Here is a 23,755-nt window from a genome sequence, read left to right as displayed (position 1 = left end):
AGTATTTCCCTCCAAGGAAAATAAAGAAATAGGAGATGGAAGAAAGGCCGTTGTCCTAGAGGCTGCTGGCACGGGGCGGGGAAGCGCCCCTCATCAGCTCCATCTTGGGCTCCCGCCCGCCCTTTCCCATCCTGAGTGGATTCAGGCTTTCCCGCTGAGGCCCCGCCTTGTCTCCCTAGGATTTCGGGGACTACCAAGATGGCTACTACTCGGTGCAGACAACTGAGGGGGAGCAGATCGCACAGCTCATTGCCGGCTACATCGACATCATCCTGAAGAAGGCGAGCACTGCCTGACCCCCACCTCCCCCTCCTCCCTCACCTTGTCCCCAAGCCGGTCCTTCAGAAATGGGGACCCAAGTTCCGGAAGATGGCTGGCTGCGGAATGAAAAGGCTGCCTTGTCCACTTCCCTCTTCTCTAACTCTTGTTCTTTTCTTCTCCCTACAGAAGAAAAGCAAGGATCACTTTGGACTGGAAGGAGACGAGGAGTCTACTATGCTGGAGGACTCGGTGTCCCCCAAGAAGTACGAGGGGAACCGGGCTGACCCCATCCCTCAGGCAGGGAAGGCAAGGCAGGACCCCAAGGACTGTGGGAGGTGGGGAGTCCTTAGGATGCCTCTAACCAGTCGCGGGCTGTGGTGAGACCTCACGCACCGCCCAGACCCTAGGACATGCGGAGGCGGTAGAGCGGGGTGGGAAGGGATGAGAGGAGGAGGTCCTCGGAGTGCTCCCCGTACGTCCCCTCTCTAGGTCAACAGTCCTTCAGCAGCAGTGTAACCGGGTGGGGAAGGTGGAACATGGCTCTGTGGCCCTGCCTGCCATCATGCGTTCCGGAGCCTCTGGTCCTGAAAATTTCCAGGTGGGCAGCATGCCACCTGCCCAGCAGCAGATTACCAGTGGCCAGATGCACCGAGGACACATGCCTCCTTTGGTAAGAGTGCCCCCACTGCCACCACGATTCCGGGCCTAGCCCCCCTTGGCTGGGCATAGCCAGGAGTTCGGCAGTCTTTCCCATGTCCCTATTGGTCTCCTTCTCGGCCTCAGGCTCTCTTTTACCTTCTCTCTCCTCTAAATGTTCCCTGTTACTTCTCTGTTTGTCTCATAGACGTCAGCCCAGCAGGCACTCACTGGAACCATCAACTCCAGCATGCAAGCTGTGCAGGCTGCCCAGGCCACTCTGGATGACTTCGACACACTGCCCCCTCTGGGCCAGGATGCTGTGAGTATGGGACGGAGGAGAGGCCGATGGTGCTGAAGCTGGGACTCCAAGGAGCAGGGTTGGGGTTAACTGCAGCAGAACAGATCCTGAGGTTTGTTTCTCTTTTCTCTCAGGCCTCAAAGGCCTGGCGTAAGAACAAGATGGATGAATCAAAGCATGAAATCCACTCCCAGGTAGACGCCATCACAGCCGGTACTGCCTCCGTGGTGAACCTGACAGCAGGTAGGCCGGATGCCCAGCCCTCTGTGTGCGGTGGCGGAGGGGAGGGCGAGCATGTGCAAGCATGAGTATGACTGGCTCGGTGTGACTGTACCTTGACTCACGGAAGGGACTTTGTATGTCTCTCTCAGGACGTGTGTGTGACTAACTGCCTGTGACTGGCCTCCTCTTCTTCCTTCTCCCCCCCAGGGGACCCTGCCGAGACAGACTACACCGCAGTGGGCTGTGCAGTCACCACAATCTCCTCCAACCTGACGGAGATGTCCCGTGGCGTGAAGCTGCTGGCTGCCCTGCTGGAGGACGAAGGTGGCAGTGGCCGGCCCCTGCTGCAGGCAGCGAAGGGCCTGGCGGGGGCGGTGTCAGAACTGCTACGCAGTGCCCAGCCGGCCAGTGCCGAGGTCAGGGGCCAGGGGTTGGCACTAGGGAGAGGGGAGGGTTTGAGCCCAAGGAGAAGGGGGCGGTCCAGGTTGCAGGATGGAAGGGTGAGACCCATGGGCGTGTAGGACCCGTGGACATGTGGGCAGGGATTAGGCAGCTTCTGACCGGTGTTCACTCTCCACAGCCCCGTCAGAACCTGCTGCAAGCAGCTGGGAACGTGGGCCAGGCCAGTGGGGAGCTGTTGCAGCAAATTGGGGAAAGTGATACTGACCCCCACTTCCAGGTTGGTGACTTACCCAACCCCCAGAACCCCAGCTTCTAGGAGGTAACCTCTGATCCTGAATCCAGCTCCAGTCCTGCTACTGTAAATTGACCCCTGAGAGCCAACCTGAACCTCTGTTTCCAGGGATGACACTGGGAACCCCCAGTCCCTTTTTTGGGGATAAGAATTCAGAACCCCTGAATCCAAACTTAACCTATTAGTTCACCCTTGGCCCTTATTGGTGATATGTTTTTGGTCGCCTTTCCCAGTCTTCCCCATATGTAGCCCTCACCCCAACTTGAGGGCATCTTGAACCCCCGCTTCCAGTCCTCTCGCTCCCCCTTCCCACCCCATGCCCGTCTCCTCAGCTGACTTGTCATCCTGGATTTCCCATGCAGATCTGTGCGCCCAGAGGGGCTGGGGTTCCATCTCCCCCCGATCCCCCCACGGTAACGGCCTCTGGCCTGGGCCTTCCCAGCTTCGTCCTCTCTGAGCCGCATACACTCGCTCTGCCCCCTCCCCTGGCCTCCTGGGGCAGCAGAACATGACGGGAGCTGGGGAGGCACGGCACAGGCGGGACTTGAAAAAATGGGGTCCGAAGGGTAGTACACGGACTTGTTCCCAAGACTCCATGGTGACTGCTTCCAACCAAGATGGAGAAGAAATGGAGAAAAGACGCTGGGGGTGGGAGGGACCCGGGAGGGACCCCTCCCTCCATCCCATTGTAACAGCGCTGCCCACCTTCCCTCCCCATTGCCGTCCGAGTGTATCCGCCTCATGCGTTTCTCCCTTTGGTGTAGACACTGTTTCTCTCGGTGTGGGTTTGTTCCTTGGTGGGGGTTCTGTCCCACTTGGTGCTCGAGGCAGGGGCTTGGGGTAGGTTCTGGTTGCTTCTGCACACACTGTTCTGTGATTGGAGGCGGTGGGACTAATGAAACAGCTTATGCCTCTGAGAAGGGTCCGTGGATCCCAAGCTGGATCTCAGGCCATGCTGACTGCTGTTTTCTCACAGGAGGTGCTCATGCAACTAGCCAAGGCCGTGGCAAGTGCTGCAGCTGCCTTGGTCCTCAAGGCCAAGAGTGTGGCCCAACGAACAGAGGACTCAGGGCTTCAGACCCAGGTTATTGCTGCAGCAACACAGTGTGCCCTGTCCACCTCCCAGCTGGTGGCCTGTACCAAGGTGAGCCCCAAAGGTTGCTGCAGCCTGTGCCTAGGAGTGATGCTACCACACACACAAGAGCCTCTCATTTTATCTCTTTGGCCCCCAAGGCCTCACTACCCAACCTAATAACTATTGTGAACACCACAGGCACCCCTACCTCACGACTCCTTTCCCTCGCCTACATCTCTGACACTCACTTTGCCCACAGGTGGTGGCTCCTACTATCAGCTCCCCTGTCTGCCAAGAGCAGCTGGTGGAGGCCGGACGACTAGTGGCCAAAGCCGTGGAGGGCTGTGTGTCCGCCTCCCAGGCTGCCACAGAGGATGGGCAGCTATTGCGGGGAGTAGGAGCAGCGGCTACAGCTGTCACCCAGGCCCTGAATGAGCTGCTGCAGCACGTGAGGGCCCACGCCACAGGGGCTGGGCCTGCTGGCCGCTATGACCAGGCCACTGACACCATCCTCACTGTCACCGAGAACATCTTTAGCTCCATGGGTGATGCTGGTAAGGACAGCCCCCTGGGAAGACAGAGAATCCCAGCGAGGTTCCCCAAGTCCACTGGAAATTCCCTTGCAGACCCATCACCCCCACACCAAGGACTCAGCACAGTGGGCTGGGTGTTTAATCTCTGAAATCTCCAGTTCCCCATCTGTAAAGCAGGAATATGGTATCTGCTCTGCCTTCCTTGGTGTATTTAAAGAACATACCAAAGTGTACACAAAAATAGATGGAAAGTGATATTATTAAGAGATAGCCATCCCCATTCTACTCCCTAACCCCCAAAATCCTTCACAAAGAGTCTCATCCTCTCAAGACTACTTACGGAAAATAGCCATTGGAGACTGCCCCCCCGCCCCTCCCCCCATCAAAATGCACCAGGAAATCTGTTCCTTTCCAAGATCCTAAACCCAGGAAACAGTAACTCCAGGGAAATCACTTCAAGAACTTTTGTGTCTCCTTACTGTCCCTAAAAGCCCTACCTACCTTGTCTGCACCACTTTCCTCCACCCCCGACACCCTCTCAGTGTCTCTGGCTCCCTTCGCTGACTGTGCCTATGTTCTCAGGTGAGATGGTGCGACAGGCCCGCATCCTAGCCCAAGCCACCTCTGACTTGGTCAATGCCATCAAGGCTGATGCCGAGGGGGAGAGTGATCTGGAGAATTCCCGCAAGCTCTTAAGCGCCGCTAAGATCCTGGCCGATGCCACAGCCAAGATGGTGGAGGCTGCCAAGGTAGAGAGCCTTCTATGCAGACCCCCAGACTGGGCCCTGTAGGGAAGTAGAAGGGTCCAGATAGTCACCCTCATTTATGGGAGGTGAAAAGCAGAAGATACAAGAGAACAAATACAGGAGCACTGCGGAAATAAATGCGCCCCTAGGCGGTGAGTGGATGGCGCCAGGCTTCCAGCCATTGTGACTCCCAGAGTCCTTGCTGACTGATAGGAAACTGTACCCTTTTTCTTCCTCTAAGTCCAAGGCCTGCAGTTCCTACTTTGCCCTACTTTGCTGCCACCACCTGTCTGCTTCCTGGATCCCTCTGCTTCCTGGTCTCCTGTGAATGCACGCGGGCATTCAGTCCCAGGGGATCCACTGCTAGCAGCACAGAGAAAGACAAGGCAGTGGCACACGGGGACACAAGGGTGCAGAGGACTGTCAGGAAGAAGCCAATAGATTCCCAGGCTCCCTGGGCTCTGGGGCTCTTCAGTTTGCAGGAGTAACCAGGGCCCCTGCTTTGGTATCCCTGAGATCCCCACTCTAAACTGCGTTCTTCTTGTCCCAGAGAGCCCTGCTCACCCCCATTTGCTAGTGGTATTTTGTGGGGAGGGGGGGAAGAAATATGGTCGCTTCCCCAGAGAGGGGAAGCAGAAACAATTCTACATAAGGAAGGGATTTCAGCATCCCAGATGGAAGCCAGAGCCCCTTTAGGCTCCCCTTTTGCCTGCCTGAGGTAGCTCGTCTCAACTATGATTACCTTTCAGTGGGGGTAGTTAGAAATGATTTCAGGAAAATACCTCTGAGTTTGGAGGGGTCAGGGAAGAGCTTATTTAGGGTCCACAGGGACGCAGGGTGGTAAATGTCCCCTCGCCACCTCTCAGGGAGCAGCCGCCCACCCTGACAGTGAGGAGCAGCAGCAGCGGCTGCGGGAAGCGGCTGAGGGTCTCCGCATGGCGACCAACGCAGCTGCACAGAATGCCATCAAGAAAAAGCTGGTGCAGCGCCTGGAGGTGAGGCTGGGAACCAAGCCAGTGTAGGTGCTGTAGGAGGAATGCAACTGGGAGGGCTGTGCTGGGACGCTGATGTTTCCTTGGGGGATAGCACGGGCAGGGTAAGCCAGGGCCAGGGTGTAGGAATGTCTGGGCCTCGTCCTCACTATTCTGTCCTTAAAGCACGCAGCCAAGCAGGCTGCAGCCTCAGCTACACAGACCATCGCTGCGGCCCAACACGCAGCCTCCACCCCCAAGGCCTCTGCCGGCCCCCAGCCACAGCTGATGCAGAGCTGCAAGGTGAGACGCCAGGAAGCGCGTGGGGGCGGGAGGAGGCATGGAAGATGGGGGACTTTCCCCCAGCCTGCGGAGAGGTGGCTCTGATGACATTTTCACCTACAGGCTGTGGCAGAGCAGATTCCACTGCTGGTGCAGGGCGTCCGAGGGAGCCAAGCCCAGCCTGACAGTCCCAGTGCGCAGCTAGCCCTCATCGCTGCCAGCCAGAGCTTCCTGCAGGCAAGGCACCTTCCGCTCACCACTCAGACCAGACCCTTCCCACTCCTCTATAAGACCTTTAGACTTAGTGTAAATCTCTGCCAGTAGCCTCTCTCCCAGTACTGAGCCCCAGCGCTCACCACATCCTGACCGTCATCAGTCCCTGTACCCAAGCCCAGAGGGCGTATGGTACACTTCATCTGCCCACCTGTTCCCCAACAGCCAGGTGGGAAGATGGTGGCAGCCGCGAAGGCCTCAGTGCCAACAGTTCAGGACCAGGCATCGGCCATGCAGCTGAGTCAGTGTGCTAAAAACCTTGGCACCGCACTGGCTGAACTCCGTACCGCTGCCCAGAAGGTATAGGAGCTGGCTCTCTTTTTGGAAGATATGGGGGGAGTCCTAGGATGATGGAGAATATCCTAAAATGGGTAATTGTGTAAACTGAGGTGTGAGTGAGACACAGTGTACCTCCTACACCTCAACCCCCCCCCCCCCGCCCTCCATATCTTTGTAGGCTCAGGAAGCATGTGGGCCTTTGGAGATGGATTCTGCTCTGAGTGTGGTACAGAATCTAGAGAGAGATCTGCAGGAAGTGAAGGCAGCAGCTCGAGATGGCAAGCTTAAGCCCTTACCTGGGGAGACGGTAGGTATTCGAAAGACCTCATTCTTAATCAAACCCTGAGGTCTTCCTTCTCACCCATGCCCCAGAGCTGCCCAGAACCTTCATTCAAACTGCCAGCTGTCCCTGAATAGCTTCTCAGGTTCCCTCTTCCCCGTTCTTCCTGCACCTGATCCCCTGAGTCTCCTCCTTCATCCCTAGATGGAGAAGTGTGCCCAGGACCTGGGCAACAGCACCAAAGCAGTGAGCTCCGCCATCGCCCAGCTGCTGGGGGAGGTTGCCCAGGGCAATGAGAATTACGCAGGTACGTGGACAGGGCTGGGAATGGGGCATGTGGTGAGGAGGATGGGGGAATGGGAGCTGTATGGAGGAAGCCACCGGCATCAGGGCCTGGCAATGAAGGTGCCTTTTCCCCTCCTTCCTCTCTCCTCGTTTCCCCAGGTATCGCAGCTCGGGATGTGGCAGGTGGGCTGCGGTCACTGGCCCAAGCCGCCAGGGGTGTAGCTGCCCTGACATCAGATCCTGCGGTGCAAGCCATTGTGCTTGACACAGCCAGTGATGTACTGGATAAGGCCAGCAGCCTCATCGAGGAGGCGAAGAAGGCAGCTGGCCATCCAGGGGACCCTGAGAGCCAGCAGCGGCTTGCGCAGGTCAGGTATTGGGACAGGGCCACTCCCTCCCTCTCCCCCAGATCCCATCAGAAGGCCCACCCTGACCGGGGAAGAGTCTCATTGACACCGCAGGTCCTCCGTGGATTCTGCCCTTCCTTCTCAGTCTTAGTAGAAGTGTCTTAGCTGGACTGAGGCAGGGGCCTAGCTGAAAGCCACATTTGGGGAAGTTTGATCACCATCACTTGATACCCAAATGTGATACCCTGGCCTATTCAGCTAAAACACCCCCTTTCTGCTTTCACTTTCAGCGTCTCCCATGGGTGGAGGAGGGGATCTCCCAGTTGTTTCCATTTTGGCAACCCCTGTCTCCTTTCCCACCTCAGGTGGCTAAAGCAGTGACCCAGGCCCTGAACCGCTGCGTCAGCTGCCTGCCTGGTCAGCGAGATGTGGACAATGCCCTGAGAGCAGTGGGAGATGCCAGCAAGCGACTCCTGAGTGACTCGGTAGGAGGACAGGGGTGTGGGGGGAACACAGGGAGGATGAAGGACTCCAAGCTTCTACCTCTGGACCTCTCCTTGACCCTGACTCCCCAGATGTATCCCCTTTCATTGCCCCCAGGCTCTGTGCCCACCTCTCAGCGCTCCTTTACCAGACTCTCCCTCACGTCATTTCCCATTCTTGCACCTGACTTTGTCTCTGACCCTGCAGCTTCCCCCCAGCACCGGGACTTTTCAAGAAGCTCAGAGCCGGCTGAATGAAGCCGCTGCTGGGCTAAATCAGGCAGCCACAGAACTGGTGCAGGCCTCTCGGGGAACCCCTCAGGACCTGGCTCGAGCCTCAGGTCGATTCGGACAGGACTTCAGCACCTTCCTGGAAGCTGGTGTGGAGATGGCAGGCCAGGCTCCGGTACGAAGAGGCACTGGGTCCTGTTCAAGGGTTAGATCAGGGGCATCTCTGTGACCATGGAGTCCCCATCTGCTCCTGGCTCACTCTCCTCCCCAGTCTCTAGCAGTACTTGAGTGTCTGGGACAGAAGATCCCTTTTAGAGACAGATAAGAAAGGACTGGACAATGTGTTGACCATCTTGCCTTCAACAGAGCCAGGAGGACCGCGCCCAGGTTGTGTCCAACTTGAAGGGCATCTCCATGTCTTCAAGCAAGCTTCTTCTGGCCGCCAAAGCCCTGTCCACAGACCCTGCAGCCCCCAACCTCAAGAGTCAGCTGGCGGCAGCTGCCCGGTACGTAGGAGCTGGGAAGCCCAGCCCTAGAATGTTGAAGAGACTGGGGAGGGGACATCTCATGAGAAGTCCCTGGCTTAGGAGTTGTTCCAGGCAAAAGAGAAATGGCTAGAGACTTCCTACACGTACAGGATGCAGAAATGATGACCTTTGCACCCATTCACTTGACTTTCTCTTCCTCCCAGGGCAGTGACTGATAGCATCAACCAGCTCATCACCATGTGCACCCAGCAGGCGCCAGGCCAGAAGGAGTGTGACAATGCCCTGCGGGAACTGGAGGTGGGCCCTGTCAGGCTAAATGGGGTTGAGGTTGAGGAAAGGGTTCTTGGTTGGAGGGTGAGGGGGGTGTCTTGGATCTCACTTCACCCTCCCCCTCTACAGACGGTCCGGGAACTCCTAGAGAACCCGGTCCAGCCCATCAACGACATGTCCTACTTTGGCTGCCTGGACAGTGTCATGGAAAACTCAAAGGTAAGTGCACCCAGGAACCCAGGAGGGCAGAGGACAGGAAGATGGAACTAACCGGGGGCTGCCCTATCCCTCTGAGAACAGGCTCTGACTCTCCTGACACACTCTGTTCCTCAGGTACTGGGTGAGGCCATGACGGGCATCTCCCAAAATGCCAAGAACGGAAACCTGCCAGAGTTTGGGGAGGCCATTGCCACAGCCTCCAAGGCCCTCTGCGGCTTCACAGAGGCAGCTGCGCAGGTTAGTCTCCTGAGATGGTCCCTGGAATGCCCCTGCTTTCCCTACCCCACCTCCTCGCAGCCTGACAGACTTGCAGATAAGTCAAAAAGTTACGCTTGCAAAGCCAACTGTATGGAAACTGGGGATCTTTCCCCCTCCTAAAGTAGAGATATTTGTCAGCAATCCTAGAACACCAGCAATTCTGATCACTGTCACCCCTGAGCCCTGGTGCTTTGAGTTATGGTTACACTGTCCAATCATTGGGCTGTTTCCAGACCCAGCTTTCTTGGTATATGCTGATTAGCATATGCAAATTATTTTCACATAATTATTACTTTTGTGGGGGGCGGCGGAGCAGGGGGGTGTGCCGCAAAGCATGTGGGATCTTAGTTCCCTGACCAGGGATCGAACCTGGGCTCCCTGCAGTGGAAGTCTTAACCACTGGACAACCTGGGAAGTCCCTACACAATTGTTACTTTATTAGAATAGTACCAGGGACTAAATTTCCAGTTATTTGCGTCACCACTTAACTTTGCCTTTTTCTACATTATGAAGTGTAAAACGACCTATTAGCTCAGAGTATTTTGCTTTCATATATGAATCCTTAAAACAAACTGGCTTGAGAGCTCATCATCTCAGACTGTTTCTCTGAAGGCCTATCATCCTGCTCCTTCAATCTCCCTACCTCCCTGTGTCCTGTTCTGTTGGGTGGCCTGCAGTATATGGTTTAATTTATTTCTGGAAAAGCATGAAGAGGAAAAAGCAAAGCTACCATGTGTTGGGTGAAGTAAGAATCAAACCTTAGGATGGTCTTCCAAGCAAAAACAGATTTTGGCAACCATTATACCCATCCCTTCCCTCTTTCCAAATCTCTGAAGCTTGGAGGTATCGTGTTAATTAGCCTAACACCCTCTATAGTTTTACAGCTATCTCTAAAAGAGGTTTTGTGTGTGTGTGTTTGTGTGTGTATGGGGCTTTCAAACTTTTTTTTACTGCCACTTACAGTAAGCAGTACTTTTCACCTTAAGACCCAGCATACATACACATAGAATTTTAATAAAAACCTTATTTTGTGTCTTTCCTTTTTTTTTTTTTTTTACTTTTTTAATCTTCTGAAATGTTTGAACAAATTTAACAAAACAGGAGAGGTTTTTTCCCTCTTACAGTGTAACTATAGCTGATACACCTCCACTCACGTAGAACCCTGGCCACTAAACTTAGCCCTGCTCCCCATTGTCCCCACTATGGCTATTCGAGTCCCACCTAAGGAATATTCCTTATTCCTCACCCCACCTCTTCTCTCTCCCCAGGCTGCATATCTGGTTGGCGTCTCTGACCCCAATAGCCAAGCTGGACAGCAAGGGCTGGTGGAGCCCACACAGTTTGCCCGAGCAAACCAGGCAATTCAAATGGCCTGTCAGAGTTTGGGAGAGCCTGGCTGCACCCAGGCCCAGGTAACTCAAAGGGACAGGCACCATGGACAAGCCTGGGAAAGGCTGCTGAGCCAGGACAGACCAGCCTCGTCGGGGGAGAGGGAGATGCAGGACATGTGGGGAACGAGAGGTTGGGGCCCCAGCTCTGACCTCCCACCCACAGCATCTCTGGGTCATTGTCTTCTCCTGCCGTGCTTCTCATTGTTCCTTCAGTTACTGCCAAGTTCACCACCTCTTTATGGATGTTTGAGCTCACTCTCCTACAGAGCCTGTTACTGTTTCTCCATTAGTGGGTCGGCTTTTCACCTTCCTTTCCCCCACACCCTGCTCATGCTCATCTCTGGGTATCTCTCTCTCCCAGATCTTGACTTTTCAGGTGACTCTGTCTTTCCTAATTAGACTTCCAAGGGTATTGCTATACATCCCCCAAGCGAAAGGGGCTGCTCCCTGGAGTGGACACTTCCCTCTTGCCCTCATCGTGGCTCTTCCACGATTCTGTCTCCTCAGGTGCTCTCTGCAGCCACCATTGTGGCCAAACACACGTCTGCGCTGTGTAACAGCTGCCGCCTGGCTTCTGCCCGGACTGCCAATCCTACCGCCAAGCGCCAGTTCGTACAATCAGCCAAGGAGGTGGCCAACAGCACGGCCAATCTTGTCAAGACCATCAAGGTTCCCGGTGTTTGAATTCTCAGCCTCCCCCTGACCTATCCAGGGAGATAGGGCTGACCCCCTGTCATTCCCTGAGGCTTTCTACCAAATCCCACCTGCCTGAGCCCAAGGCCTTTCCTATCCACGCTGGTCATCACCAGCCTCTCCCCACACCCTTTAAGCTCAGGAGGGAGACCTGGGCTGCACCGCCTTTGTCTACAGTCCGCGCTGAGGGCCTCCCCATCACTCCCTTTTCAGGCGCTGGATGGGGCCTTCACAGAGGAGAACCGTGCGCAGTGCCGAGCAGCAACGGCCCCGCTGCTGGAGGCTGTGGACAATCTGAGTGCCTTTGCATCCAACCCTGAGTTCTCCAGCGTTCCCGCCCAGATCAGCCCCGAGGTGAGGCCAGGTGAAGGCAGAACGGATGGGCCGTCTGCCGCCTTATCTTCCCAGGAGTCTTGAGATTCACCTCCCTGCTTCCCCTCTCCCCAGGGCCGGGCTGCCATGGAGCCCATTGTGATATCTGCCAAGACAATGTTGGAGAGTGCCGGGGGCCTAATCCAGACAGCCCGGGCCCTGGCAGTCAATCCCCGGGACCCCCCGCGCTGGTCGGTGCTGGCTGGCCACTCCCGTACTGTCTCAGACTCCATCAAGAAGCTCATTACAAGCATGAGGTACAGGGGGCGGGCTGGAGAACCGGTGTGACTGGGGGATATACACTGTGACAGAATGGAGAGGTGGGCACTTAGGTGCAATGAGATGGGATGGTGTTGGAGGACACCTGTTGTCCAAGATTCGGGGGATACAGGGAAAGGCAGGCTAGCCTTATGTTAAAGGGACGTTCTTGGTGTTGGAGCCTGTGATGTGTCTGCAGGGACAAGGCTCCAGGGCAGCTGGAGTGTGAGGCGGCCATTGCAGCTCTGAACAGCTGTCTGCGGGACCTAGACCAGGCTTCCCTTGCCGCAATCAGCCAGCAGCTTGCTCCCCGTGAGGGAATCTCTCAAGAGGTAAGGGGGAAGGGGGTCTATGAAAGGTGTCTGGGAGGAGTGATGGCAGGCTTGAGGAAGGTGGGGGATCTGGGAATGGGCTTCATAGAAACATCGAGGGTATGGAACATGCCAAGGGGGTTAGGTAGTTGGATGTGGAAGGAAGAGTGGGGTCCTGTGCAACTAAAGGGTCCCTTTGCAGGTCACAGTCAGAGCTAAAGTTCGCTTCCTCCCCAGGCCTTGCATACCCAGATGCTCACTGCAGTGCAAGAGATCTCCCATCTTATTGAGCCACTGGCCAGCGCTGCCCGGGCGGAAGCCTCCCAGCTGGGACACAAGGTACCTGGGGAGATACGTGGGGAGACTGGGATAGGGTAAACAAGGGTACCTGGCCCACCTGACCCATTCCAATCCCTTGCCTCAGGTGTCCCAGATGGCCCAGTACTTTGAGCCACTCACCTTGGCTGCAGTGGGTGCTGCCTCCAAGACCCTGAGTCACCCTCAGCAGATGGCACTCCTGGACCAGACCAAAACCTTGGCCGAGTCTGCCCTGCAGTTGCTGTACACGGCCAAGGAGGCTGGCGGTAATCCCAAGGTACTGAGGGCCGGGTTGAGAGGCTGCTACTATAGTAAGAGAAGCAGGAACAGCTGGGCCCCAGCTCACTCAGTCTGCCCCACAGCAAGCAGCTCACACCCAGGAAGCCCTGGAGGAGGCTGTACAGATGATGACAGAGGCCGTGGAGGACCTGACAGCCACCCTCAACGAGGCAGCCAGTGCTGCCGGGGTTGTCGGCGGCATGGTGGACTCCATCACCCAGGCCATCAACCAGGTTGGAGTCTTGGGGTGCCCATGGACAGAGCCTACTGTGGACCAGGGTCCCTGAGCCCAGTGGCAGAGACCAACAATCTTTCCCCTTCCCCCATTCTCTCCCCTTAGCTAGATGAAGGACCAATGGGTGAACCAGAAGGTTCCTTCGTGGATTACCAGACAACTATGGTGCGGACAGCCAAGGCCATTGCTGTCACCGTTCAGGAGATGGTGAGTTTGGGAGAGAAGAAGAGGACTGCTCTTGGAAAGTTGAGTTTGGACATAACTTCACTTCTTCCACTGTCTCCAGGTAACCAAGTCAAACACCAGCCCTGAGGAGCTGGGCCCTCTCGCTAACCAGCTGACCAGTGACTATGGCCGTCTGGCCTCACAGGCCAAGCCTGCAGCTGTGGCTGCTGAAAATGAAGAGGTAACTTGGAGGCAGTTGTGACCTTCCCCAGCGCCTCACAGAAAACCCCAGAGGCATGCCCCTTGTCCCATCATGTCAGCCTCTGGGGCTGTCCCACCCTCGCCCCCTCTGATCTTTCATAGAAAGGGGAACTCCTCCTCAGGGCCACTCCACGAAAGAGTGATCAGGGCTCCACATAGGGACAGCATCAAAGCCTTTGGTCACAGGCATAAAGGAGACAGCCCAGGGTCTAGAGCTTTCCTGGTCTGCCGCTGTTTCTCTGCTGACCCTCCTCTGGGCCTGTGGCTGCTTTTCTGCTGTGCTGCAAGCCTGTATTCCCTTCCTGGTTCTTCCTGTTGTAAAGCCCTGAAGCGCTTCCTTCCCTAAGCTCCTGGCTTTCCAAGAAAGCAAGTAATTGGATCTTAGCATGACACACCTAATCCCCAGCCCCAAACCCTTCCACAACGGCCCACAGGCCAAATTGTAAGCCGTGGCCTCTGATTCAGGTACCCCAGCGTGAAGTGCTTTTCCCCTCCTCCTCACTGCTTAACAAGGTCCTCACAGCTGGTGCCCACAGGCCAGTATTTTCCATGTGTGGGAGGTGACTTCCTGACGGAAGGCTATGAAACAGGACAAGTCTGTGCTGGGCGCTTTTTCTCACTACCTCCTCAGTCTGCAGTGCATGGTTTCTTAGGTCCTTAGTGACTCCTCCGAGCGCACTGGATGTACCCGAGCGCCTCTCGTAAAATCCATCTCCCATTTTCATCTGCTCACAGATAGGTGCCCACATCAAGCACCGGGTTCAGGAACTGGGACACGGCTGTGCTGCTCTGGTCACCAAGGCAGGCGCCCTGCAGTGCAGCCCCAGTGACGCCTACACCAAGAAGGAGCTCATAGAGTGTGCCCGGAGAGTCTCTGAGAAGGTGACTGAGCTCATCCCCACGGACTGAGGGCCAGGCTCCCCAACCCTGCAGCCTTTCCCATCCTCCTCCAGCCTTCCCAGCCCTCTCCTCTGTCCCTTCTCTCAGACACCGGTGACCTTTCCCTTTCACGAGGCACCGGCCACAGTTGCCACATGACTCTCCTCCCCCAGGTCTCCCACGTGCTGGCCGCGCTCCAGGCCGGGAATCGTGGCACCCAGGCCTGCATCACGGCAGCCAGTGCTGTGTCCGGCATCATTGCCGACCTCGACACCACCATCATGTTCGCTACCGCTGGCACACTCAATCGAGAGGGCGCTGAAACTTTTGCTGACCACCGGTGAGGAGGGCACTGGGCCTCATGGAGGCAGGGTGGGGTTTGGGCCACAGAGGCTGGAGGGGCCGGGGAAGGCCTGAGAAGAGCTGACTGGGCCGGACCCTCCCCCAGAGAGGGCATTCTGAAGACTGCAAAGGTGCTGGTGGAGGACACCAAGGTCCTGGTGCAGAATGCAGCTGGGAGCCAGGAGAAGTTGGCACAGGCTGCCCAGTCCTCTGTGGCCACCATCACCCGCCTCGCCGACGTGGTCAAGTTGGGTGCAGCCAGCCTGGGAGCCGAGGACCCAGAGACCCAGGTATCCAACTCACCCCTAATTCTGGCCAGAACCACTTCCTGTTCCCCCTTTTCTTCCCACAGACCAGAGCCCCTGCTCCCCCACACAGGTGGTGCTGATCAATGCAGTGAAAGATGTGGCCAAGGCCCTGGGAGACCTCATCAGTGCAACGAAGGCTGCAGCTGGCAAAGTTGGGGATGACCCTGCCGTGTGGCAGCTCAAGAACTCTGCCAAGGTCGGAGGAAATGAGGGCTGCTTCTGGGGAGGGAGCGGATCATCGTGCTTCCTCCTGTTCCTTAAAATGATCCCTCCTTCCCTCCCTCCTCTGATGCCCCCAGGTGATGGTGACCAATGTGACATCACTGCTTAAGACTGTGAAAGCTGTGGAGGATGAGGCCACCAAAGGCACACGGGCCTTGGAGGCAACCACTGAGCACATACGGCAGGAACTGGCGGTGAGTGCAAGTCGGGGGCATCGGGGACTTGGGTCGGAGAGCAGGGTCGTGATAGATTGTGAACTTGCGCCGCACACACACAGATGTAGATACACAGTCTCCAGACTTCTTACACGAGGCTGCACTCTTGTCTTCCCCTTCCTCACCTATTTCCTCTCTAGCGTTTGACACCTCCCTTTCATCCCCCCATTTTCTCTGGTCACCAGTGGCCTCTCAGCTGCCACATGCAGTGGCTGCTTCTTGGCCTTCATCTTCTTCAGACATTTCCAAAGCAGTTGACTCCCTTAGCAAGCCTCTCTCTGAAAGCCTTTCTTCCTTTGGCCTTCTTGACACTGGCTTTTCTCTTGCCTCCCACGTCTCTTCTATAGTCGTCACTGAATCACCTTCAACCTGGTAAACGTAGAGGCCTTCCCAGAACTGCACACATCGCCCTCTTACTCTATCCTCTTTTTTGGCAAGTTTAACCACTCTCTTTATCATTCTCTAACAAGTTGAATTCCAATTCTGAGTTTAGTTATTTCCAACTGCCTGTTTGACATCAGCACCGAGATGCAGTGCCTCCCAACCAGCTGTTCTTCCTGACGTGCTGCTTCCCACTAACGATGGTGACAGCCTCCCGGTCCTGAAGGTTCCCTCTCAGTCATCTTTGACTTCACTGCCTTACTCACCATATTCAGGCCATCGCCAGGTCCTGCCAGCCACCCTCCTCTGTTCTCTTTTCCTTTCATCCCTCCTCTCTGGGCCCACTGGCAGCATTCTCCCTCACTTTGACTGCTGTGCCAGTTTTCTACCTGGTGTCCCTGCCTTCGGTCTCTATCACTTTCATCTTTCCTACTCATCTTTCTAAGTTTCTTTTTTTTTTAAATATTTATCTATTTATTTGGCTGCATTGGGTCTTAGTTGAGGCATGCGGGATCTTTTGTTGTGGGCTCTGTAAGTTGTGGCGCGCGGGCTTAGTTGCCCCACAGCATGTGGGATCTTAGTTTCCTGACCAGGGATCGAACCCGCGTCCCCTGCATTGGAACGCGGATTCTTAACCACTGGACCACCGTGGAAGTCCCTCATCTTTCTAACTTCTAAATTTGTCTTTCTCATCTTCTGCTTTCACCTCTCCTTAGAGATGTCTAAATTGAAATTCCTAACTTTCTGCTTCCCAAACCTGATCATTCCCTCATCTTTCCCATATCAGTAAATGGCACCTCTTAGTAACTCAGTTCCTAAAGACAGAAACCCAGCTTTAACATCTTTCTCTCGTTCCCTACATCTGAACCCAGCAGCAGTTCTTTTAGTGCTCCCTCCAAATAGATGTCATTTTCCCTTTGCCCCATCTCTGCTACCACCACCTTGTCCAAACTATCATCGGTCCTTAGCTGTGTTTATGTGATAGCGTCTGTCTAATCTCCCTGCTTCCCCACTCCACTCACCCACTCCAGTCCATCCTCTCTACATGGTAGCCAGAATAATCTTTTTTTTTTTTTAAGGCCGTGCCGTGCAGCTTGTGGAATCTTAGTTCCTCGACCAGGGATTGAACCTAGGGCCATGGCAGTGAAAGCGCCAAGTCCTAACCACTGGACCGCCAGGGAATTCCCAGAATAATCTTTTAAAAATATACATCAGGTTATGTCACTTCAGTGCTTACAACCCTTTAGTGACTGCCCTGGCATCTGTGGTAAAATCCACTCTCCTTACCATCGCCTCCCAGTTCCCAGGGCCCCTGCTCTCCTCCCCTTCCAGGCCCCAGGCCCACTGCATTCTCAGCTCTGCCCACTGCAGGCCCTTGCTCTTGCTCTCTTCCAGCTTTTTGAACATCTGGTTCCTTCTACTCTTTTAGGCTTCAGCTTAAACATCCCCTCCTCCTGAGGCCTTCCCTGACCACCTTTATGAAAAAGGACTTCCTTTTTCTTTCTCATCACAGCACCCTCTTTTTTTCCTTCACAGTCTAGTTTCTCTGCTTGTTTACCTATGTATAATCTGTTTCCAAAACCAGAATGTAAGCTCCACGAGAACAAGGGCCTTGTCTACCTTATCCCCCATTGCATTCCTAGCACCTCACACAGAATCTGCCACCTAGCTGATCTTTAGTAATTTGTTGGATGAACACATACATCAAAATATTTTTATGGGGCTTCCCTGGTGGCGCAGTGGTTGAGAGTCCGCCTGCCGATGCAGGGGACACGCGTTCGTGCCCCGCTCCGGGAAGATCCCATATGCCGTGGAGCGGCTGGGCCCATGAGCCATGGCCGCTGGGCCTGTGCATCTGGAGCCTGTGCTCCGCAGCAGGAGAGGCCACAACAGTGAGAGGCCCGCGTACCGCAAAAAAAAAAAAAAAAAAAAAAAAAAATTTATGACTTTTACATATTATATGAAATTCTAACTTCCTTATTCTGATATTCAAGACCCCAACAATCTTTTCTCCTCATCAGCGTATTCTAGAACATTCCTTGATACTCTTCCACTTGACGTCCTGGTTATTCATGCTCTACCACTTACCTAAAATGCCCTCCTGTTATCTATATTTCTTAAGACCCAGCTCCTTGCCCACCTTCACCACTCACCCTGTCAAGGCTTCTCTTTAGTTTACGAATGAAAACCCAGCTCAGAGGTACTTCTTTAATTTCAAACAAATAAATTCTCCCTGATCACTTCAGTCAGAAATGACGACCAGCTGCCTTCTATTATATTAGCTGTGAATGTGTGAAAGTCTCCAAGCACTTGACCTATGATAAATATTCAGTGAATGCTTGTTGAGTGAACACATGGATGAATAAACCAATCACATGACTGCTGTGCTATCTTACAGCCTCACTCACTGTGGAATTTTTCTTCTTGTTCTACCCCCAACAGGTCTTCTGTTCCCCAGAGCCACCTGCCAAGACCTCTACCCCAGAAGATTTTATCCGCATGACCAAGGGTATCACCATGGCAACAGCCAAGGCTGTTGCCGCTGGGAACTCCTGTCGCCAGGAGGATGTCATTGCCACAGCCAATCTAAGTCGCCGTGCAATCGCAGATATGCTTCGGGCTTGCAAGGTAGACATCCTCGTGGTGAGGCAGAAGTTTGAGGCAGTGAGGCAGCTTTAGGGCAGAACATGGTAGGGAGAAACTGTAGGGACTTGGGGGACTGGGAGCTCCCAAAGGATCCTAAAGCTAACATATTACCCGGTGGTATAGGAAGCAGCCTACCACCCAGACGTGGCCCCTGATGTGCGGCTTCGAGCCCTGCACTATGGCCGGGAATGTGCCAATGGCTACCTGGAACTGCTGGACCACGTGCTGCTGGTAAGGCGGGGGTTGTCTGCTCCTCACACCGGCCTCCCTGAACACACAGTGCTCTTCCCACAGGCCTCAGACCCCACTCTCTAATTTTTTGTTCAAATCTCCCCCTCAACCCCACCATCTCTTCCCCAAATCTGTTCTTATTTCCAAGTCTCCTTTCCACTGGGGCCCCATCAGTCTTAGCATCTTGGGTTCTCCCACTCACCTCTTCCCTCTTTTTGTTTTCTCCTCTCTTCCCACCTGACCTTCTCCTTCTCTACCTCGTCATCTCTTTCTTCTCATTTCATCATTCTCCTTGTTCCTTGTCAGCCGGTGAGTGACACACAGCCCAGCCCCCCTGTCTTCACCATGTGTGCCGTGTGATGCCTGGAGTCCACCTGCATAGTCTGTGTGGCGTTTGAGGCTGTGGTGTGGAGCGGTCTAGGAATGGGGGCGGGGTGGGGAGGGTTTTGATCTGCCCTTTTTCAAAGGTCAAGGTAGACGCTAAGATCTGATGTTCCCTGTTCCCTGCCCCCGTCTTCCCCAGACCCTGCAGAAGCCCAGCCCAGAACTGAAGCAACAGTTGACGGGGCACTCAAAGCGTGTGGCTGGTTCAGTCACTGAGCTCATCCAGGCTGCTGAGGCCATGAAGGGTGAGAGGCGACCAGGGGCAGGGAGGGAAGGGAGACCCTTGTCCCGGGGAGACCTCTGCTTCCGGTAGTCTGCTCGGAGCTGGCCTCTGCCCATAGTCCTCACAGATGCCAAGGCCCCGGTGCTAGTAACCGTGCTGCCCAGTGCTCCTGACCTCCCTGCTCTGCCTTAACCTCTTCCTTTCCCACGTCGTCCCACCAGGAACAGAATGGGTGGACCCAGAGGACCCCACAGTCATTGCTGAGAATGAGCTCCTGGGAGCTGCGGCTGCCATTGAGGCTGCAGCCAAAAAGCTGGAGCAGCTGAAGCCCCGGGCCAAACCCAAGGTCAGTCCTGCTCCCTCCCTCTTCCCTACCCTCAGAACATCTGCACCTTCAGCCCCTCTTACTTTCCATCTCTCTCGGCAACCTTCGTCTGTTCTTTGCAGGAGGCGGACGAGTCCTTGAACTTCGAGGAACAGATACTAGAAGCTGCCAAGTCCATTGCAGCAGCCACCAGTGCCCTGGTGAAGGCTGCATCAGCTGCCCAGAGGGAACTGGTGGCCCAAGGGAAGGTAAGGACTCGGATAGCCAGCAGAAAGGGGACAGCAGCAGCTTTGCCGTCCACACCTGCCGGCATTGTAGCCGGGAGGCTCTTAGGACCTGCGGAGGGCACAGGTCTAAGCAGGCTCCCGCCTTCCTCCACAGGTGGGCGCCATTCCAGCCAATGCACTGGATGATGGGCAGTGGTCCCAGGGCCTCATTTCTGCCGTGAGTGTATAACTCCCCCTACATCCCTCTGAGCTTCAGAGACTTGAGAAGGCTGGAGAGGGGATGGACCAGGGCAAGAGGCATATTGTAATCTAATCTCCCTGTTTCAGGCCCGGATGGTGGCTGCAGCCACCAACAATCTGTGTGAGGCAGCCAATGCAGCTGTCCAAGGCCACGCCAGCCAGGAGAAGCTCATCTCATCAGCCAAGCAGGTCGCTGCCTCCACAGCCCAGCTCCTCGTGGCCTGCAAGGTCAAGGCAGACCAGGACTCTGAGGCAATGAAACGGCTTCAGGTGAGGAACCCTGACCCATCCCATTGTACCCTGAGCTGTGCTGCTTTAAACTGTCACCCCCAAGGCATGCTTTCTGTGAGGGAGTTGAGGGACTCTCTCAGCTGGGACCCTACCTGAGTTCTCAACTCATGCTGCCTTCTCTCTACCCAGGCTGCCGGCAACGCAGTGAAACGAGCCTCTGATAACCTGGTGAAGGCGGCACAGAAGGCTGCAGCCTTTGAAGAGCAGGAGAACGAGACAGTGGTGGTGAAGGAGAAGATGGTCGGGGGCATTGCCCAGGTAAGCTCTGTCCCAGACACTGTGAGGGACACTGTCAGCAGGGCGGTCCCAGTGCCCGTGCCGGTCTCAACTACCCTAAACCCTAACGCACATACGCACTGACCTGAATCCCTGAACTCCATCCCTCAGATCATTGCCGCCCAGGAAGAGATGCTTCGGAAGGAACGAGAGCTGGAAGAGGCGCGGAAGAAGCTGGCACAGATCCGGCAACAGCAGTACAAGTTCCTGCCTTCAGAGCTTCGAGATGAGCACTAGGGCAGTCGCTTCTATTCGACGCAGACCCAGCCCAGAGACTGTGCCTGCCACCACCAAAGCCTTCTGGGCTGTCGGGCCCAGCCTGCCACCCCAGCACTGCCCGAAGTGCCTGCCAAACCCCGGGCCTGGCCCTGCCCAGTCCCACTGCACATCCCCTGTCCCTTCCCGGATCCAAGTGCCTTCATGCCCTAGGGCCCCCTAAGTGCCTGCCCCTCCCCAGAGTATTAACGCTCCGAGAGTATTATTAACGCTGCTGTACCTCAGTCTGAACCTGCCAGGGCCCCAGCCCGCTGCACCCCGCCAGCAGCTTCCAGCCAGTCCCCACAGCCTCCGCTCTTCTCCTCCTTTTTAATACTGGCGAGCCCCACCCCCAGCTACCTGTGGGGGCCGTGAGGGTGCAAGCCCCCAACAGGTCATGCTCCAATAAAGGTGATTCTGCCTGCAGCCTCTGCCTGGCTTCATGAGGAGGTTCCCCCAGGGCAGGGCAGAGAGAGTGGGATTCAGTTCTGTACCCACTTGAGCTGGCTCAGAAATGGAGTGGGGGCAGACCGGCAGTCTGCCCCAAGGCCCCTGCCTCCTACTTGCACCCAGATCCCTGAAGTCATCCTCGTCGGGAAGCTGTCCCCGAGGAGTCGCACTCCTGTTGTCCCCTAGCTCGCTGGCCAGCGCCTGCGCCTCACCAAGTGTCATTCTTCTGTTGCTGGGACAGCAGCTGCCGCTGCTCTTTGTGGCCGCAAGGACACTGTGCTTCATCACTGCTCAGAGTTTGTGAACAAATCCAGTCCCTAGCCAAATCCGAATTTGCAAAAAGCAGCTTTGCTGAAAACAGTAAGCCTATGGATACAAGTGTCTGGGCCTAAGAGAACTGTGGCCACATATTTGGTTGAGGCAGTTAACAAGCAAAAAATCCAACCTGAGGCTGCCTCAGGTAGGCTCAACTGTTGACTGGGTTGGGCCCTTCCGGGCCCTCCCAGGCCTTGCTGCTGCAGGGGCCTAGAATAGCACTAGAAGAAAAGTAACTGAAAAAGCCGGACCCAAGTGTGAGGCCGCATAATCAGAGACCAGAGCTCCCCTAGTGGCCAGGCGGGTGCTGGCAGCCCTGTTCCAGCTGCCCTGCTCACCTGTAGGCTGAGTGGAGGGAAGCGGTCAGGGAGGTGGGTGCTGTGTGCTTCCACTTCCTTCCACATCCGCCCACGCTGCCCACACTGCATGGACCACCTGGCAGTCCTCTCAGATCTGCCGCTATTTTCATGCATGATTCTTTAACCAGCCCTGCTGCCCAGTTTATTTCCTTGCTTCTCCCTCCAAGTAGAACACAATTACCACCCATCTGCTGCTACTCTTGTCACCTCCTGTCACCTCCTTGAAGCCATGACATCTTCTATCCCATTAGAGTAAGTTTAAAGTAGACAGAATGAGTTTGTCCTCCCCAGGGCTGCCCATTAGGGGAGGTGCCAACTTCCTACCATCATGCCTGTTGCCTGTGATTAATTCATTCAATATTTACTAAGCCATGCCCATGCTAAGCACTGGAAAACAGAGATGTATTATCACCTCTCTGACGCAGACTGGCAACTGCCATACGTACTGCTGTGGCTCCCTAACCCCGGATCCAATGTCCTAGCATCGTTGACCTTAGAGATCAAATCCCTTTTACAACTTCCCCAACAAGTGGTAGTCCAGACTGTTTGAACTCCCCCAGCTATGAGCCCAGGACAGCTGCTGACTCCTGCTACCACTTCCCTGCCATATCCTCAGGAACTGTGACCAATCACGTACCTCTCACTAGTGATGCCTCAGGGAGCCTTCTGGGGATAGACTTCAATAACCATTAGACCAGCAGTTCTTAAAATGTGGTTGGCCCTCCGGCCCCTAGAGGTTCCCAAGACCCTTTCAGGGGTCCATAAGGTCAAGATTATTTCCATAATAATACTAAGACATTATTTTCCTTTTTCACAGTGTCAACATTTGCACTGACGGTGCAAGAACATTGGTGGATAAAGTGCCTTAGTGCAAGTCAAGGCAGTAGCCCAAACTACTACGAACAGTCATTGTAGTCTTCACCACCATGCACTAGCAATTTAAAAAATAAGTGCTGGCTTCTTACTTAAGAATGTCCTCGATGAGGCAGTAAAACAAATTAATTTTATTAAAGCTTAGTCCTTTAGTAACAATTCTTTTCAATATTCTGTGTGATGAACTGGGAAGTATGCATAGAGCACCTCTGCTGCACACCGACGTGTGGTGGTGTCTCAAGGAAAGAACCTAGACAATTCTTTGAGTTGTGAGCTGAACTAGCTGCTTTTTTCATGGAGCACCACATTTACCTGCAGGAATGACTGACAGACAAACCATGGTTATCAGACTTGAGTATCTGGCAGATCTTTTCTCGAAAAACAAAAAAACAAAACACCAGAGTGTGTCACTTCAGGGAAAAACCTGACGGTACTTGTTGCCAATGATACAATTCAAGCTTTCAAGTGAAAACTAGAATTTTAGAAAACTTGTTTCTGCCATGAGCTTTACAGCTTCCCCACACTTAAACTTTTCTGTTGAAACCATCATGATTTTTAAAATAATATATAATGAAAGGTATTGACATTGGAAACATCTGCATAGTTCAGTGAATCATTTTCCAAATGACCAATGCTTGATGTTACAAAATTATCCCTGGGTAAAAGATCCAACCAAAGTGCAATACAGACTAATTGGTTACAATGAAACATTGTACAAAAAGGTTATTGATATGGTTTCAGGTTCCTCATTGCAACTAACCCTTAAGAGCATACCATCTGTCAAGTGTTGATGTAGCATCAAAGAAAAATATCCAGAATCACCCAAAAAGGCTACAAATACCAATGACCCTCGAACAACATGGGTTTGAACAGCACTAGTCCACCTATATGTGGACT

At 54.5% G+C, this 23,755-nt stretch overlaps 1 protein-coding gene across 2 annotated transcripts in view; it reads left to right on the top strand.

Moving 5' to 3' along the window:
• Positions 1-23,255, top strand: part of TLN1 (talin 1) — a 33,868-nt gene extending 10,613 nt beyond the window's left edge. For both annotated transcript variants that reach the window (XM_082626871.1, XM_082626870.1), the window contains exons 11-57: positions 180-281; positions 448-524; positions 751-931; positions 1,106-1,219; positions 1,333-1,441; positions 1,628-1,836; positions 2,001-2,099; positions 3,091-3,258; positions 3,449-3,743; positions 4,305-4,471; positions 5,335-5,463; positions 5,626-5,742; positions 5,845-5,958; positions 6,160-6,294; positions 6,452-6,580; positions 6,758-6,860; positions 6,998-7,206; positions 7,551-7,670; positions 7,876-8,073; positions 8,265-8,404; positions 8,590-8,683; positions 8,786-8,875; positions 8,990-9,112; positions 10,402-10,545; positions 11,032-11,193; positions 11,431-11,571; positions 11,665-11,846; positions 12,047-12,179; positions 12,396-12,497; positions 12,583-12,753; positions 12,839-12,988; positions 13,096-13,197; positions 13,277-13,396; positions 14,152-14,298; positions 14,469-14,635; positions 14,744-14,927; positions 15,016-15,141; positions 15,245-15,361; positions 18,206-18,391; positions 18,533-18,640; positions 19,164-19,269; positions 19,469-19,593; positions 19,695-19,820; positions 19,954-20,016; positions 20,127-20,309; positions 20,460-20,588; positions 20,718-23,255. In XM_082626871.1, the coding sequence (XP_082482997.1) occupies positions 180-281; positions 448-524; positions 751-931; positions 1,106-1,219; positions 1,333-1,441; positions 1,628-1,836; positions 2,001-2,099; positions 3,091-3,258; positions 3,449-3,743; positions 4,305-4,471; positions 5,335-5,463; positions 5,626-5,742; positions 5,845-5,958; positions 6,160-6,294; positions 6,452-6,580; positions 6,758-6,860; positions 6,998-7,206; positions 7,551-7,670; positions 7,876-8,073; positions 8,265-8,404; positions 8,590-8,683; positions 8,786-8,875; positions 8,990-9,112; positions 10,402-10,545; positions 11,032-11,193; positions 11,431-11,571; positions 11,665-11,846; positions 12,047-12,179; positions 12,396-12,497; positions 12,583-12,753; positions 12,839-12,988; positions 13,096-13,197; positions 13,277-13,396; positions 14,152-14,298; positions 14,469-14,635; positions 14,744-14,927; positions 15,016-15,141; positions 15,245-15,361; positions 18,206-18,391; positions 18,533-18,640; positions 19,164-19,269; positions 19,469-19,593; positions 19,695-19,820; positions 19,954-20,016; positions 20,127-20,309; positions 20,460-20,588; positions 20,718-20,843 (6,522 nt within the window). In that variant the 3' untranslated portion in view covers positions 20,844-23,255. The remainder of the gene's footprint in view (positions 1-179; positions 282-447; positions 525-750; positions 932-1,105; positions 1,220-1,332; positions 1,442-1,627; positions 1,837-2,000; positions 2,100-3,090; positions 3,259-3,448; positions 3,744-4,304; positions 4,472-5,334; positions 5,464-5,625; positions 5,743-5,844; positions 5,959-6,159; positions 6,295-6,451; positions 6,581-6,757; positions 6,861-6,997; positions 7,207-7,550; positions 7,671-7,875; positions 8,074-8,264; positions 8,405-8,589; positions 8,684-8,785; positions 8,876-8,989; positions 9,113-10,401; positions 10,546-11,031; positions 11,194-11,430; positions 11,572-11,664; positions 11,847-12,046; positions 12,180-12,395; positions 12,498-12,582; positions 12,754-12,838; positions 12,989-13,095; positions 13,198-13,276; positions 13,397-14,151; positions 14,299-14,468; positions 14,636-14,743; positions 14,928-15,015; positions 15,142-15,244; positions 15,362-18,205; positions 18,392-18,532; positions 18,641-19,163; positions 19,270-19,468; positions 19,594-19,694; positions 19,821-19,953; positions 20,017-20,126; positions 20,310-20,459; positions 20,589-20,717) is intronic.
• Positions 23,256-23,755: the final 500 nt, after the last annotated feature.

This window comes from Mesoplodon mirus, assembly GCF_964341445.2.
Source record: "Mesoplodon mirus genome assembly, chromosome: 1".
NCBI classification, from domain to species: Eukaryota; Metazoa; Chordata; class Mammalia; order Artiodactyla; family Ziphiidae; genus Mesoplodon; species Mesoplodon mirus.
This window is presented reverse-complemented; position numbering and strand designations above follow the sequence as displayed.